The sequence below is a fragment of the Protopterus annectens genome, chromosome 3.part1 (assembly GCF_019279795.1).
Source record: "Protopterus annectens isolate FY-2018-M chromosome 3.part1, PAN1.0, whole genome shotgun sequence".
Lineage (NCBI taxonomy): Eukaryota > Metazoa > Chordata > Ceratodontiformes > Protopteridae > Protopterus > Protopterus annectens.
The window spans coordinates 1,391,606,168-1,391,622,025 of record NC_056732.1 but is presented as its reverse complement, the minus strand read 5'-3'; the positions used below and the strand labels follow the sequence as shown (position 1 = coordinate 1,391,622,025).

The 15,858-nt window shown below is 39.3% G+C and overlaps 1 protein-coding gene across 1 annotated transcript in view; it reads right to left on the bottom strand.

Moving 5' to 3' along the window:
• LOC122797787 overlaps positions 1-15,858 on the bottom strand; it is a 626,362-nt gene that overhangs the window by 45,949 nt on the left and 564,555 nt on the right. The window contains exon 10 of the mRNA XM_044066308.1: positions 8,540-8,851. Coding sequence (XP_043922243.1) covers positions 8,540-8,851 — 312 coding nt within the window. The remainder of the gene's footprint in view (positions 1-8,539; positions 8,852-15,858) is intronic.

Here is a 15,858-nt window from a genome sequence, read left to right as displayed (position 1 = left end):
GTTGACCTTTTTTTATTATATTTACTTTGTATTCCTATGAGATAATCTGTAATGTAAATGTGCAATGTGTACTATGTATTTGTATTTTTCTGGAGCTTTTCTCCCCAAGACTCCATTGAAAATGGGCTCCTTGTGGCCCATTTGGACTATCCTGGGAAACAAACTGCAAATAAATAAAATCTTTCCAGTTTTCCTTGGTTGCACCACCAGTTACAGTACAGAAGGTCAGCACATTTAGGTATCTGGTCTCTCCCTTTATCTGCAGCTTGTGTCTGTTCTGTCTTGTTTTTCATAAATACCTGAGGATGGCTAGCCTGTGGTTGAGAAGGCCTTATCAATTTCCCATTATTACATGGCAACCACCATCGTGGAGTGAACAGGATCTTAGCAGCAAACTGAAGACCTTCACCTGGACGGCAGGTGCAAAGGCCCAAACAAGCAAGCACAGTCAATCAAAAAACCTACCTGTACAGTATACATGTTGGCGTGTACAGGATCCTACGTGTACAGTATACATTTTGGTGTGTACAGGAGGCCTTCAACATTTCTCCTATCATATGTTCAGTCCTCTTACCAATCTACCCTATTGTTGTACTAAAAGCTGAAGAGTGTTACACATTCAGTTACACATTCAACAAAATACCTCATACACTGATGGACTATCAAGACTAACACTGTTATAACCTGGAGAAAAATGGTACCAAAAGGTGAATTATTATTACTACTATTTTTATTAATATTTTATTTTTTGCTCTTTGTTACAGCTTTAACATCTCAGCCTGCATGCCAGAAATAACCACAAATGTTCCATCTACTTACCTGGAGCAAGTACTCAGACCTTAGTGAAAGAATCCTACATATAATCACCTCTACTGACGTGTAATGTCCCTTAGATCTCTCAAGACTTGGGACCCTAAGGTTTATTAATACCACCTTCCTTCCCTCACTTTCTTGCACATTCTTCAGTAACTGCTACCAGACAGCCATCATGGGTACCACATATAATCACTGTATGCTAGTTGGGACTCAGAAAAAATTTTCATGGGGAATAGTCCATGCCTAAACGGCTTAGCACTAGTGACCGAGCTTGCCCCTGTCACCTTCCCCTTCTTCTGGTAGATGCCTTTCTGTATCATCTTCATCAGCAATACTTATACTTGTCACACAAAAGAGCCATCAGCCACTAAAACCATGTCAAGTCGCATGACAATGACATTAATTGAAATAATCTCATAATATTTATCATAAATGTTTACACTGAGAAAAGTAAACACATATTAATTCATGCACAGATTAGAAGTGCCACTTGAAAAAAAATGTTCTGGTATTTAAAGGTTAATTATGCCTTTTATATGAATATCTGCCAAAGATGTAGGAGTAGCTGAGTGAGGAAATAATTCAAGAAACAGGACAGTCCACGTATCGTCCCATTTACTAAAGGACTTTTAAATTCATGGCCTGCATATTGTCCAGTGATGCAGTAATCAGTCAACTCATTCTCACCCTGCCAGAGTCCGCCTACCTGCTGACCAACCTAGCTTCATCATTTTCCCAGAGTGCATCTCACAGCCATTTTTTCCAACCCTTCTTTTATTTCCCAGTTTTAGCTTTTGGTCCATTATCTAGTCTGTTTGAATCTGTTCTTATGTGCTTCTTTGTGGTCTCAGCCTTCCTGTGTTACTAATACTGCCACCTCATTTTGTTGCTTATTTTCCTTGCATGTGATTACATATCTATTGATGCATTTGCTTTTGTTTACACTTTACACAATCATAATGTAAATTAATTTATTAAATAAATCCTCAGAGAGAAGGAACAACCAAAGCGACATATAACGTATGCTAATACTCCAAAAAAGAAAACTCCAAGGTAAAACAGGGCAAAAACGAACACTGTGTTTATTCAAGAGGTAAACGCTTTCACAAAAATTGCTTCATCAGACCTTTGATACACAAAATGACAAGGTCTATATATAACAGTTCAAATTCAAACAGTCCAATCAAACTAAACTAATAATAAATACATATCATCGCATAAAAAAGTTTTGTTTATAAAACAAACCATATATCTAAATACCTCAAAAAACCTCTATATTACTGTACTGAACTCAGACATTGACTTACTATAACAGACTTGAATAAAATAAAATAAAAATAATATATAAAACCAATCTTAAAACACAAAGATACATTAGCTAACACTATTTAAAATTATTTAGAATTATTTAGGGATCCTCCTTTTTCTTAGTAGGGGCTTAAAAGTACCACGTTCATTGAGTCCCCTACCCCTATCAGCTCTAAGTATAATCATCCAATTATTTTCTCTGTGCTCGGTATGATTACTAATATCCCCTTGTCTTATTGTTGGTATCACAACATCAATGACCCTAAAGGTGAAGGTATGTCCTACACTGCATTTCTTAACATGCTTAGAGAGGGCATTGTGCTCAGCCCCTCTACATATACAGTAAATGTGTTCCCTCATACATTCCCTTAATGATCTATTAGTTTTCCCTACGTAGAACGAAGCACAAAATTTGCACTCCTAAATAGACCACATTCATACTTCCACAATCAGCATTAACTCTGAACACAAACCTCCTCCTAAGATCTGGGTGATCAGAAAAACTACATTCATTGATGAACCCACAGAAACTACAGTTACCACATGGTCGAGTTATACCAACTTCGACCAAGTCACTAGACTTAATTCCCCCATTGCATAATAACCTCTTCAGGTTCTTGGTGTTCCTATAACAAAATAGAGGAGCCTCCCCGACAATACCACCTATTTCAGGATCAACCTGTAAGATAGGCCAATAAGTACTAAAAATTCCTCTGAGTGCCTGATGATCTCTTGTAAAAAACAGGGGTATTTTAACCTGTCTACTCGCTAACCTGGTATCACATACCTCATTCCCCATATTTGGACCATAATATGGGGCTGCTACATCATTCCTAAGTGAATCTAAATCTGACCAACATCTAAGGATCTCAGTCTGATTATAACCCTTTTCCAATAATCTCAGTACAAGTTGTCCCTTTTCTAACTGAAAACCTTCAAAAGTAGGGTTCAGTCGAGAGGCTGTAATACCCTGACCACGAATAAGGTTCCGAAAGACATCATTCGGATGCATGCTGGTCCTATATAGCAGCGTGTTCCTAAAGCATGTCTTCCAGAACACCCCAGTGTTGATAATAGGGCCCTGAAGTTTCTCTATGAACAACTCCAGGTATTCAATCTGTGTCTTTGAAAAGGACATTGTGAACTTCAAATGCTCACAAAGGTCATTCATACTATTAAAAAATGTCCTTAAACCAGAAATAGTCCCTCTCCACAAGAAAAACAAGTCATCAACAAATCATTGATAAAATAGAACATTTATGCCAAAATCTTCCATTTTAAAAAGTACTGTATCCTCCCAATAAGCCAGAAACATATTGGCGTAGCTATTGGCACATGAGGTGCCCATAGCTACGCCATGTTTCTGGATAAACGTCCTCTCATTAAAAACAAAGGAAAAGGGTGGTCCCCAGAGTTAGTGACAGTTGAGGAAACACTGGGGTGTATAGCCTGTTGATCAACATTATTTCTCAGTTTGGGGCGAACAACCCCCTCCTTCTGTTTAGTGCTACTTTCGGCATCATTATTAATAACTACATTCGGAAATAAATTCCGTGCATTAGGTATTGTGATATTAACATTGTCAACAGTCGTTGTTTTCACTAAAGAGTCTTTAGGTGTCACTGACTTAGCAGATACAGTCAATAAAGTTTCTTCCAAAACAACAACCGAACTGTTTTTAGGCAATTTTCCAACTGAACTCACAGCATCAGTCTTCTGATGCACTATAGGAGTCAACACTGCTTCACCGCTCTGTGTCTTATTACTTAATGTTTTTTCACTCCTAGAGTTATCTCTAGGACGAACAGTCTGGTTGACTCATGGCCAAAAAAACACATGTCCAGCATTAAAGTCTCTAGTGTCTCTCAAAATTGTCATCCTTTTTTTGTGCAAGCAATTTTCTTTCAAGGACAGCCACACAAGGACATAATACTCCATTGGGGAAACTCTGGAACAAACATTCTTGCTGCTGCCTTAGCTCTAGTCTCAGTTTGTCCTCTTCAGGACCAAAGAAATCATTCAACATCAACATGTATTTCAACAACATGTATTTCGCACTCACCTCCAGGTTCAAACGCTGCCACCTTGCCAAAAGCTCTGGGTACAGCGAACCTTGTGTGGGCATATTAAGGACCCGTAGTCCACGAGAAACAGTATTATGTCATTGCATTTCCTCCGTATCATAACTCGGTTGTCTGACATCATCATCGGCTGCCGGGCTCACATCTAAACTAGATGTGAGCCCGGCAACTAGATGTGAGCCCGGTAGCCGATGATGACGTCAGACAACCGAGTTATGATACGGAGGAAATGCAATGACAACTAAGCTCTATTGAACAAAATTTTCTGCGGCTGAAAAAATTACAGCTGCAACGCCAGCATTTCGAGTATTGTCTTGAACATAATATTATTCCTCATGGACTACGGGTCCTTAATATGCCCACACATGGTTCGCTGTACCCAGAGCTTTTGGCAAGGTGGCAGTGTTTGAACCTGCAGGTGAGTGCGAAATACATGTTGATGTTGAATGATTTCTTTGGTCCTGAAGAGGACAAACTGAGACTAGAGCTAAGGCAACAGCAAGAATGTTTGTTCCAGAGTTTCCCCAATGGAGTATTATGTCCTTTGCTAGAGAGTATGCTCGATGGTGTGGCTGTCCTTGAAAGAAAATTGCTTGCACAAAAAAGGATGAAAATTTTGAGAGACACTAGAGACTTTAATGCCGGACATGTGTTTTTTTTGGCCACAAGTCAACCAGACTGTTCGTCCTAGAGATAACTCTAGGGGTGAGAAAACATTAGGTAATAAGACACCGAGCAGTGAAGCAGTGTTGACTCCTATAGTGCATCAGAAGACTGATGCTGTGAGTTCAGTTGGAAAATTGCCTAAAAACGGTTCGGTTGTTGTTTTGGAAGAAACTTTGACTGTATCTGCTGAGTCAGTGACACCTAAAGACTCTTTAGTGAAAACAATGACTGTAGACAATGTTAATATCACAATACCTAATGCACGGAATTTATTTCCGAATGTAGTTATTAATAATGATGCCGAAAGTAGCACTAAGCAGAAGGAGAGGGTTGTTCACCCCAAACTGAGAAATAATGTTTTTCAACAGGCTATACACCCCAGTGTTTCCTCGACTGGCACTAACCCGGGGGACCTCCATTTTCCTTTACCAGTTCGATTCGAGAGGTCTGGGAGAAGGAGCAAGTCTATGAGCAGGGGACGCCAGAAGAGGAAATTGTCTGGGGAACATCAACAGGCTCAAACCTTAAAGAAAATATGGGGGAAGATGTAATGTCTTTAGTTGTGAATATTTCTTCTCATAAATTAAGTTTGTTTGAGTTGAGTTTGCTATGTAAGGGTCTTCCTTTTATTCCTTCGACATATAGCAAATTAACTGACACAGTTTCAGACCTGAAAATGTTTTGTAGAAGTGTTATATTGAAATATCTATATGGTAGTTCGCAGTTAGAATACACTGGTACCAATGTTCAATCTTCTGGTCCTTGTTTTAAGACGTTGAACACTTATATTCCTATCAACCCACCCGCTGATAGAAGCATATATGAAGATAACTGAAGATAAATTGTTTCAGTACTATGATCAATGCTTGGGTAAACATAGAGATGGGTTGAAATATAATTTAACCTTTAGTGAGAAGGAGGCTTTGGATAATTTGAAAGTGAATTCTAATATTATTATAAGACCTGCGGATAAAGGTGGCTCCATTGTTGTCATGGATTATGTGCAGTATGAAGCAATTATGATGGCGATGTTGAGTGATTGTAAGTTTTATCGGGAGATCAGTATTAATGATGTTTGTGATGTCATAAAAGCTATTCGAACTTCAGTTGTTGAGGTCTTCCAGTTAGGATTAATATCCAAAGACACATTGAACTTTCTTATTGTGTCTGACCCCCTTATTCCTATAATACAAGGCCTCCCCAAAGTACATAAAAATCTGGATAACCCACCTATGTGCCCGATAGTTTCAGGTGGTGGTTGGAGTACAGAACCACTTTCTATCTTCATTGAGAAACATCTAAGGCCTATTATTAGTATGAATAAAGTGGTACTCCAAGATTCCAAGCAGTTTTTGTTGGACCTTTATGAGTGTACTAATTGTTTGGAAGAGTTAGAGGATTTAGTGTTTGTTACTATGGACGTTCAGTCCCTTTTTACCATGATACCCAATGATTTGGGTGTTAGGTATATACATTAGAATTTAAGGATACATAGTGAATATGATATTACGCTTATAGATGTGCTGAGTCTCTTTCTAGAGATTATATTAGAAAACAATATTTTTGTTTTTAATGAGAGGACATTTATCCAGAAACATGGCGTAGCTATGGGCACCTCATGTGCCAATAGCTACGCCAATATGTTTCTGGCTTATTGGGAGGATACAGTACTTTTTAAAATGGAAGATTTTGGCATAAATGTTCTAGTTTATCGACGATTTGTTGATGACTTGTTTTTCTTGTGGAGAGGGACTATTTCTGGTTTAAGGACATTTTTTAATAGTATGAATGACCTTTGTGAGCATTTGAAGTTCACAATGTCCTTTTCAAAGACACGGATTGAATACCTGGAGTTGTTCATAGAGAAACTTCAGGGCCCTATTATCAACACTGGGGTGTTCCGGAAGACATGCTTCAGGAACACACTGCTATATAGGACCAGCATGCATCCAAATTATGCCTTTCGGAACCTTCGTGGTCAGGGTATTACAGCCTCTCGACTGAACCCTACTTTTGAAGGTTTTCAGTTAGAGAAGGGACAACTGGTACAGAGATTATTGGAAAGGGGTTATAATCAGACTGAGATCCTTAGATGTTGGTCAGATTTAGATTCACTTAGTAATGATGTAGCAGCCCCATATTATGGTCCAGATATGGGGAATGAGGTATGTGGTACCAGATTAGCGAATAGACAGGTTAAAATACCTCTCTTTTTTACAAGAGATCATCAGGCACTCAGAGGAATTTTTAGTACTTATTGGCCTATCTTACAGGTTGATCCTGAAATAGGTGGTATTGTTGGGGAGGCTCCCCTATTTTGTTATAGGAACACCAAGAACCTGTAGAGGTTATTATGCAATGGGGGAATTAAGTCTAGTGACTTGGTCGAAGTTGGTATAACTCGACCATGTGGTAAATGTAATTTCTGTGGGTTCATCAATGAATATAGTTTTTTTGATCACCCAGATCTTAGGAGGAGGTTTGTGTTCAGAGTTAATGCTGATTGTGGAAGTATGAATGTGGTCTGTTTAGCAGAGTGCAAATTTTGTGCTTCGTTCTACGTAGGGAAAACTAATAGATCATTAAGGGAACGTATGAGGGAACACATTTACTGTATATGTAGAGGGGCTGAGCACAATGCCCTCTCTAAGCATGTTAAGAAATGCAGTGTAGGACATACCTTCACCTTTAGGGTCATTGATGTTGTGATACCAACAATAAGACAAGGGGATATTAGGAATCATACCGAGCACAGAGAAAATAATTGGATGATTATACTTAGAGCTGATAGGGGTAGGGGACTCAATGAACTTGCTACTTTTAAGCCCCTACTAAGAAAAAGGAGGATCCCTAAATAATTTTAAATAGTGTTAGCTAATGTATCTTTGTGTTTTAAGATTGGTTTTATATATTATTTTTATTTTATTTTATTCAAGTCTGTTATAGTAAGTCAATGTCTGAGTTCAGTACAGTAATATAGAGGTTTTTTGAGGTATTTAGATATATGGTTTGTTTTATATACACAACTTGTTTATGTATTTATATATATATACTCTTCATTGTAATGATGTAGAGTTCACGCGATGATATGTATTTATTATTAGTTGAGTTTGATTGAACTGTTTGAATTTGAACTGTTATATATAGACCTTGTCATTTTGTGTATTGAAGGTCTGATGAAGCAATTTTTGTGAAAGCGCTTACCTCTTGAATAAACACAGTGTTCGTTTTTGCCCTGTTTTACCTTGGAGTTTTCTTTTTTGGAGTATTAGCATACGTTATATGTCACTTTGGTTGTTCCTTCTCTCTGAGGATTTATTTGATTTATTTATTGTTATTGCGAGTGAAGGAACGTTCATCCTGTGAGTCCTCGCTTCGGTTTGGTTTGTGTTTAAATTAATTTATTGTTGCTTTACTGTATTATGCATGTTTTATATTCACTCTTCATATAAACAGAGTATGTTTTAGTGAAGTAGAATAACTGTCCTTTGGAAACAGAAGAGAAAAAAATGGGAAAATAACCAGGCAGACACTATAAACAGTACTTTAACATTAGTACAGCCATGTATTTAAATATAAATAAATATATATAGGTATATACACATATAGTTTTGTTTGTGTGCATGTATCTGAAACTCAAAAAAAAAGTCTGATATAAAAGTACTTACCTTGAAGCTGCAGGATAATGGACCTGGAGCTCAGCCAGTCAGTTCCGTGAGATACATGGCAAATGTATTTACACTTTGCATCCCTTGGTTGCAGTTGATTGATATGTAATTGTGTTTCCATTCCAAACAAACAATCACTGTTTGTTATAGGAATAGTGTTGGATATTCCTTCTGTTAGGACTTCGGAGTCACGACACCACTGGATACTTAACTTATTGGATGGAAATCCAAGGAGTCTACACCTCAGTGTTACAGGCTGTCCTTCTACAGGTTCCGGAGAAGAACATTCTATACTGGAGATAGCAGGGAAACCTAAAGACAGATATAAATAAAATCAGAGTAGCACTAGCTAACTAAGACATGGAAACTGCAACAACAGATATGACCAACTGTGAGCCCAGCAAACACATGAAGATGAGAGTATTTCAGCACTAGTGAAGTGTTTCCATATACATACTGGGTGAGAATGTGCTTACTAAAATCTGGTAATTTTTAAGCAGTTTGCTCAATTTGCATGCTCTTATAGGTCAAACTTCAGTATGAGTAATTTTGTGGTTGACATATTTATGTATTTTTATCCATGGAATTTTGCATTATGGTGAAGGACCTTAATTTCATTTTTTTAAATTGGCCCGTGACCATAGCAATAACTTCCTAGGTCATATTTTACTGAGCATAGCATGTGAGGCAAGTTATCCTGAATAGCTGACTGCTCATAAAATAAGAGCAACATATTTGACTTTCAAACCAACAAAGTTTCTGATTCATTGTCAAATTCTGCACACAGCATATAAAACTGGCAGTAGTTTTGTAATACATTATATGTCAGAGCTTTTATAATACGCTATCCCTAGAATTTAGAAAAAAATCTCACCACTCTTGTAAACTGACAAACATAGGTAGGTCAATTTATGCAAGTGTAAGAAAATGTGATTTAGAGACAAATACGACTGTGGTACTGGGCCATCAGGCTATCTCTGAATTATATTTTTTTAACACTAGTGCAGTCAGACCTGTATTGGTGCTAGGATGTCCCTGACAGCCAATGTGTTATGTTGGCAACGTGACCTCCCACAACATGCAAATACAGACACCCATGCATACATACAGACACACACACACACACACACACACACACACACACACACACACACACACACACACACACACACACACACACACACACACACACACACACACCAAACATAAAACAAGCACTCCCACAGTTGCATGGACTTACTGACAAACTTTCCTATTCAGCCACATGCATGCTGCAATACATACAGATACAGATACAGATGCACACGTGCAGACACGCACACACACAGACACACAGGCACACAGACACATACACACATTCATCAGACTTCATTCACGCTCCTAGTGATATGTACATGCACACACAGGCACAGGCACACACACACACACACACACACACACACACACACACACACACACACACACACACACACACACACACACACACACTCCCCCATGTCTTCACTGAACATACCTGCACCATTACTGCTTCCATTGAAATGAATGAGTGACTGCTGTCTGCTGATGGTGTTAACTTTTTCATCCATGCATTGAAATAATTTACGCAGCTGAATCTGTCAGCAGCATAAATCAGTAGAGGCAGGCGTGTCCAAGGGGGGATACATGGCTAGTTAACATTAACTGCTCTCCTGGACTTCCTCATTACTATACAGCTCAGCCAGTGGAACAACATCTGTGCTGGTGATCCTGCAAGTGGGAAACTTCAGCAGTAGTGCAGTCTGTGAATTGAAAGGATTACCACAAGGGGGAGATGCTGCTGTTAAGGTTTCCCTCTCACAGTAATACTTTCTAAATCTCTGGGTGTATTTTTATAATACCAAATTTGCAATTCATTTGAGATTTCTGAATCAGGATGTAACAGATATGTAAACTTCACCTAAGCCTTGTAAAATCTATAGCAGATAAACAAATAATAATTTTATCTGTGGTATGTGTGAGTTTTCTCAGTGACATAGAACAATATGTGAACTTGTAACCTTTATTTTTGAAATGTATATAAATTGTGCAACTGCCTTCTGCTGTGAATCACAGCAAGTATGCCCAGGATATGAATTGTATAGCAAAGAAGTGAAGAAAAGCGTAATTTTTCCGCCCTGGAATTACCAGTTCTTTGACTTTTCATGGGTCAAGAAACTTGAAAGTTGTAATTAAAGTCTGTTAAAGATATAGCAAGCCCAGACCATGAAAATAAATGTATTAGTATGCAGTGTGAATCTCAGCTCAATTCTATCCGTGGTTTCTGTAAAAAAGATACATAGCTGAATGGACAGTCCAGAGAAAGTAAAACTCAATGGCAGAGAAGGGGACAGCTGCCATGCGGCTTGTACAGACTTGAGAGTTTGTTTCTTTGCACTTCTCCCGGCCTTAAAAATGTTCTGAAAATTCAGCCATTATACCCAAGTCAGTAATTCTTGTAATCAGGAAACAGGAAGTCTAGCTGTAGACATATATTCTTCTTTCTTGTTACGTGTTTGTTCAAAATTATTATTTTCTGTTTCCCTGTGCATTTTCATTAGCATTGTGAACCCCCCTTTTTCCTATTTTAATTAGGGTTGTGTGTTGCATCAACTTCTCTCACTTCTGTGTATTCCGATCTACTCTCATACCTATGCCTGCCTCAGGTTTTCTGTGGTATAATCCATCCATCTCTGGGATGGACATCCTCATCTCTTCTTCCTTTCTTACTGTCTCTCCCAAATCTGCTTTGCAAAATTATCTTCTCATTTGTTTCACATGTGACTAAGCCGCCATAATATGTTCTTCTTGACTTATGTAACTGGGGCTACTTTGGCCTCCGCTCTAATGTCCTCATTTCTTCAACAGTTCAACTGTATGCATCCTACAACCTGTCTCAGGCACTTCATCACTATCACTTCAAGCTTCCTCAACTGCTCTGCCTTCATAGGCTAGGTTTCTGTGCAATAGAGTATTATTGGTCACACCACTGTTTTGTACACCTTACTTTTCAACTTCTTTGGCATTCTTCTGTGTCACACAACCCTGACATATTTTAGCTTTGAACTCCTCATAGATTCATAGTTTCATAGGTGCTTACTAGGCTAACAACCACAAGGGCCTTTTTAAGCCTAGCCATGCATCCCAAATCTCTGACAAGTTCTGATACCCTTGATAAGTGTAAGCATGGGCCTGGGAGATGAACCATTTACAGGTTACCTGTGTCCATTAGAGACATAGGTGCCAAACCAGGGATTCCCATCCAATTGTCCAAGTTGCACTTGAATTGGGTTAGGGAGGAACTCTGCTTCACATGGATGGGGAGCCTGTTCCATAGTCGGTGTAGTCTCTGGGATACATACCTGTCTCTCCAGCAGGTCCTATTTATATCACAGGCAAGGTTTAAGTCTTTAGAATGGGTAATTCTGGTGCTGTTTGTTCAGTGGATATGCAGGAGGTCCATCAGAGTGGGGTATGAGAATTCCCTGTATGCCAGGCATAGGTCTCCTTCAAAAGCCTGTAGGAGATAGAATACAGGGAGAGAGCCTTGAGGTGGTCTGCAAAGGACCGTATTCTTTTAGTGAGGAACCTCTGTGGAAGTTCCAGTTGTTGGATATGCTTGGTTAGGTACATGCCAAGTGGGGCATTGGGGCATTGTACTCAATGATAGGTCTGATGAATTTAGAATACAGTGGAACAATGGCTTCCTTGGACTTAGCTGCCATACCTTTGTTTATAAGTTGCGCAACATAGAATGATTTCCTCACCACTGTAGACACATGATGGTCAAAGGCTAGACTAATATCTGTGTCCCTAAGTCCCTGACTAATCGGTCACATCTAAGGGGAGTGTTTTCAGGATGACTGTTACCAGGAATGGATGACTTCCCAAAGGATACTATTATGCATTTCTTGACATTTAGTTTTAGTCCATGGCTCTGACACCAGTTGTTAGTCTGTGTCAGCCCCTCCTGGACAACATTTGTGTCAGTGTGAGATTGAATGACAGCTTCTAATTTGCAATCATCTGCAAATTTAGTTAGCCAGAGACCACTGACATTGGTCTTGACTTCTGAGAAATAAATGCCAAAAAGTAGTAGTCCAAGGACTGATCTCTGAGGGACCCCACTTGTTATTGGCCTTTTTGTAGAGGTGGACTTCCCAATTCTAACTTCCTGGGTCCTTTTCTGTGAGACAGTTTGCTATCCACCGGTTGACATACGCGTTTGTAGCTAACCTCTTGAGTTTGTCAACAATGCCTAAGTGGGGTATTTTATCAAATGCCTTGGCCAGGTCAAGGTAGGCATTGTGAACTATTTTGCCCTCATCCATTACTTTGGTGACCTACTCAAAGAAGTCCACCCAGATGAGTAGGCATGATCTGCCCTTGATGAAACCAAACTGAGTTGGTTCCAGTGTCTGGAGGTTTACTATATCTCTGTAGATCATCTCCATGATAATTCTTTCCATGGCTTTACATATAAGACTAGTGAAACTTATGGGTCTGTAGTTTCCAGGGTCTGTAGATGGCCAACCTTTGTGCAGAAGGATGACTGTTGCCTTTCTCCATTCATGAAGCACAAAGCCTGTTTGGAGGCTTCAGTTAAATATTAATTCCAGAGGCCCTGATAGGTCATGTTTCATGCTATTTAGAAGGCATCCTGGAATATTGTCTGGGACAACTGATGCATTGTTTTCGGTCTTAGAGACAGCATTAAGGACCCTTTCCCTAGTGATAGTAGGAGAGCTATATTTGATTATATTTCCTGAAGGAAGGTTGTGGGGGAGAGAGGGGTAAAGTTGGAGCTGAATTTATCAGGAAGAAGGTTTGCCATATCTTCTGGATCAGTATAGGTGGCTCCATTTACAATGAGCTCTGTACACAATTATGTATTGCCTTTGAGGTTGCAGACATAACTAAAGAATGCTTTGTGGTTGTCCTTGGCCTGGGAGGCCAAACTTACCTCAAATTTGGCTTTGTTAGACTTTATCTGTCCTCTGAGTTGTTTGTTTAGTTTGATGATCATGCTTTTATCCTGCTGGGTGCTGCACCTCCTAATTTGTGCCATGATTTTCTTCCTCCTGTTATACAGCCTATTAATTTTGTGATTCCACCAGGGTGGGTTTCTTTTCTTGAGTTATTTCTGTATTTCTTCCTGGTGGATACAGCTGCCTCTATGCAGCTATTACCATGCTTGTACAGGGTTTCTGTGAACAGTTCTGCATAGGCAACAGTGTCCTTAGGGTTTATGGAGGCATGGCATTTTTCCAGGTTCTCACTTAATAGCAGCAGGTTAGGTTTAGAATAGTTCCTGAATATTCCATGTTTAGCTCGGGGTCCAGGTTTTATTTTTACTTCAAAGGAGACCATTTTGTGGTTGGACCTTACCAGGGAAGATATTACAGTAGGGGGTGTGCAGCATTCTCCCATATTAGTGAGGACCAGATCCAGTATGGTTGCACCCCTGGTTGGTGTATTGACTATCTGGTCCAGGGAGTTTGTGTTAACAAATTCCAGGAATTCCTGTGCATGTATGTTTGGTGCCATATAGAATTCCCAGTTAACAGTGGGGTAATTAAAGTCACCCATGAATATGGTATTGGGTTGGATAGTTAGTGTTTCTATTAAGTTTAAATACATGGCATGGGTTTCCTGGGTCATAGAGGGGGACCTATAGCTTGCAAGGAAGTTGTAATGGATTTTGCCTGTGCTGATTTGAACATGGAGTAGCTCAAGTGCATTGTCTTGTTTGACCAGCCTTAATATATTGATTTTTGATGTAAATAAAGACACCTCCACCTTTAGTCCCTCCCTGTGAAGCAACTGACCTAAATGTGTGGAAGGCATTATAACCTTGCACTGTTGGTGTGCTCTCCATGGCTTTAAATCATGTTCAGTGACCGCACATATGTCAGCATTCTCTAGGGTAAAGAAAGCATCTAGGGAGTGGAGTTTTTTGTTTAGATACCTAGCATTGAGCAGTAATGCCTTTAGATTTTCTTGGTTTTGATTTGCTATGTTGGAAGTACTTTCAGTTTGGCATTGCCTAAAAAAGGCACTATGGGGGAAGACAATGTTTTATCTAATATTCAAAAGCCTAGAGGGGGAGAGGTGCAGACTATCCCTGGCAAAGCAGCATGGTCTGTTGACCATCTCCTACCTTGCTGACAAACATTGCACCCTCTTAGAATGACACCAGAAACTAAGCCAATTGTTAAAGTCAATCATCTTTTGTTTGTATTATGGCATCATCCTTGGAGAAGGTAAAATGCTGCTCAATGCTCGGCTCATATCAGCCTGAGACACATATTCCGAGAGCTGCATGATGTCTCTCTTCATATAGTCTTGGGAGGTAGGTCTCAGATTATTTACTCCCACATGGACTATGACTGAGTCATATTGGTAACTGTGTCCAGTGACCTGAGTGTGTCTGTAATGTGGTGGACCCTAGCCCCTGATAAGGAACTGACTGTGACTTTTTCCTTATCCAGCCTGGTGAGAGGGACATCAATGTGTCTCAAGATAGAGTTGCCAATGACTAGAAAGTTGGATTGTGTGGCGATTTGCCTTATGAGCTTAGAGGCAGAGGTTCCTTAATATGTAGCTCTATGTGTTGATGTGGGTGTTGTTTTGAAAGAGTGCATTTGTGGCGGTTGAGAGTATTTGTTATATGTACTTCATCTAGGAGGTCTTTGTGGTTTAGGGAGGTTACATGTAAGTGCCTTAGCATATGTGGATTGATATGTCTGCTTTGTATTGTGCGTGATGGGTGCAGCATGTGTACTACTGACAACCTTATTGACATTAGGAGTACTTTTATGTGAGAGCTTTGCCTCCTGTGACATTGTGTAAATACATCTCTCACATACCATACCTGTTTGTTTGAGAATTAACTGATTATCAGTAAACATGAGGCAATTTGTACATTACCTCAGGATGCCTATACCCATCAAGCTGGTAATGGAGACAGTAGGGAAGCTCATATCCATGGCAACAGACCCTTTTTTTATTGATTAGACAGTTGGAGTGAGAATATCAGTCACTGTCAATTTCAATTTTGCTTTTACAGGAAAAATGTCACTTAAGGTGTCTGTAGAGAGCACTGCCAAACACTTGAGTGGAAACTAATACGTACACCCTGAAAATTTAAGGATGAAGTATTTAGGCAAATATTCTGAAGTTAGAAACAAATCAAGCAGTACTTTCTGAAAACAAAGAATTAGATATTCAGACTTCCTTTTTCCTCTATCACATTCCCAGATACTTAAAGGTACTTAACTCATTCTTTTCTAAGTAAAGTAGTT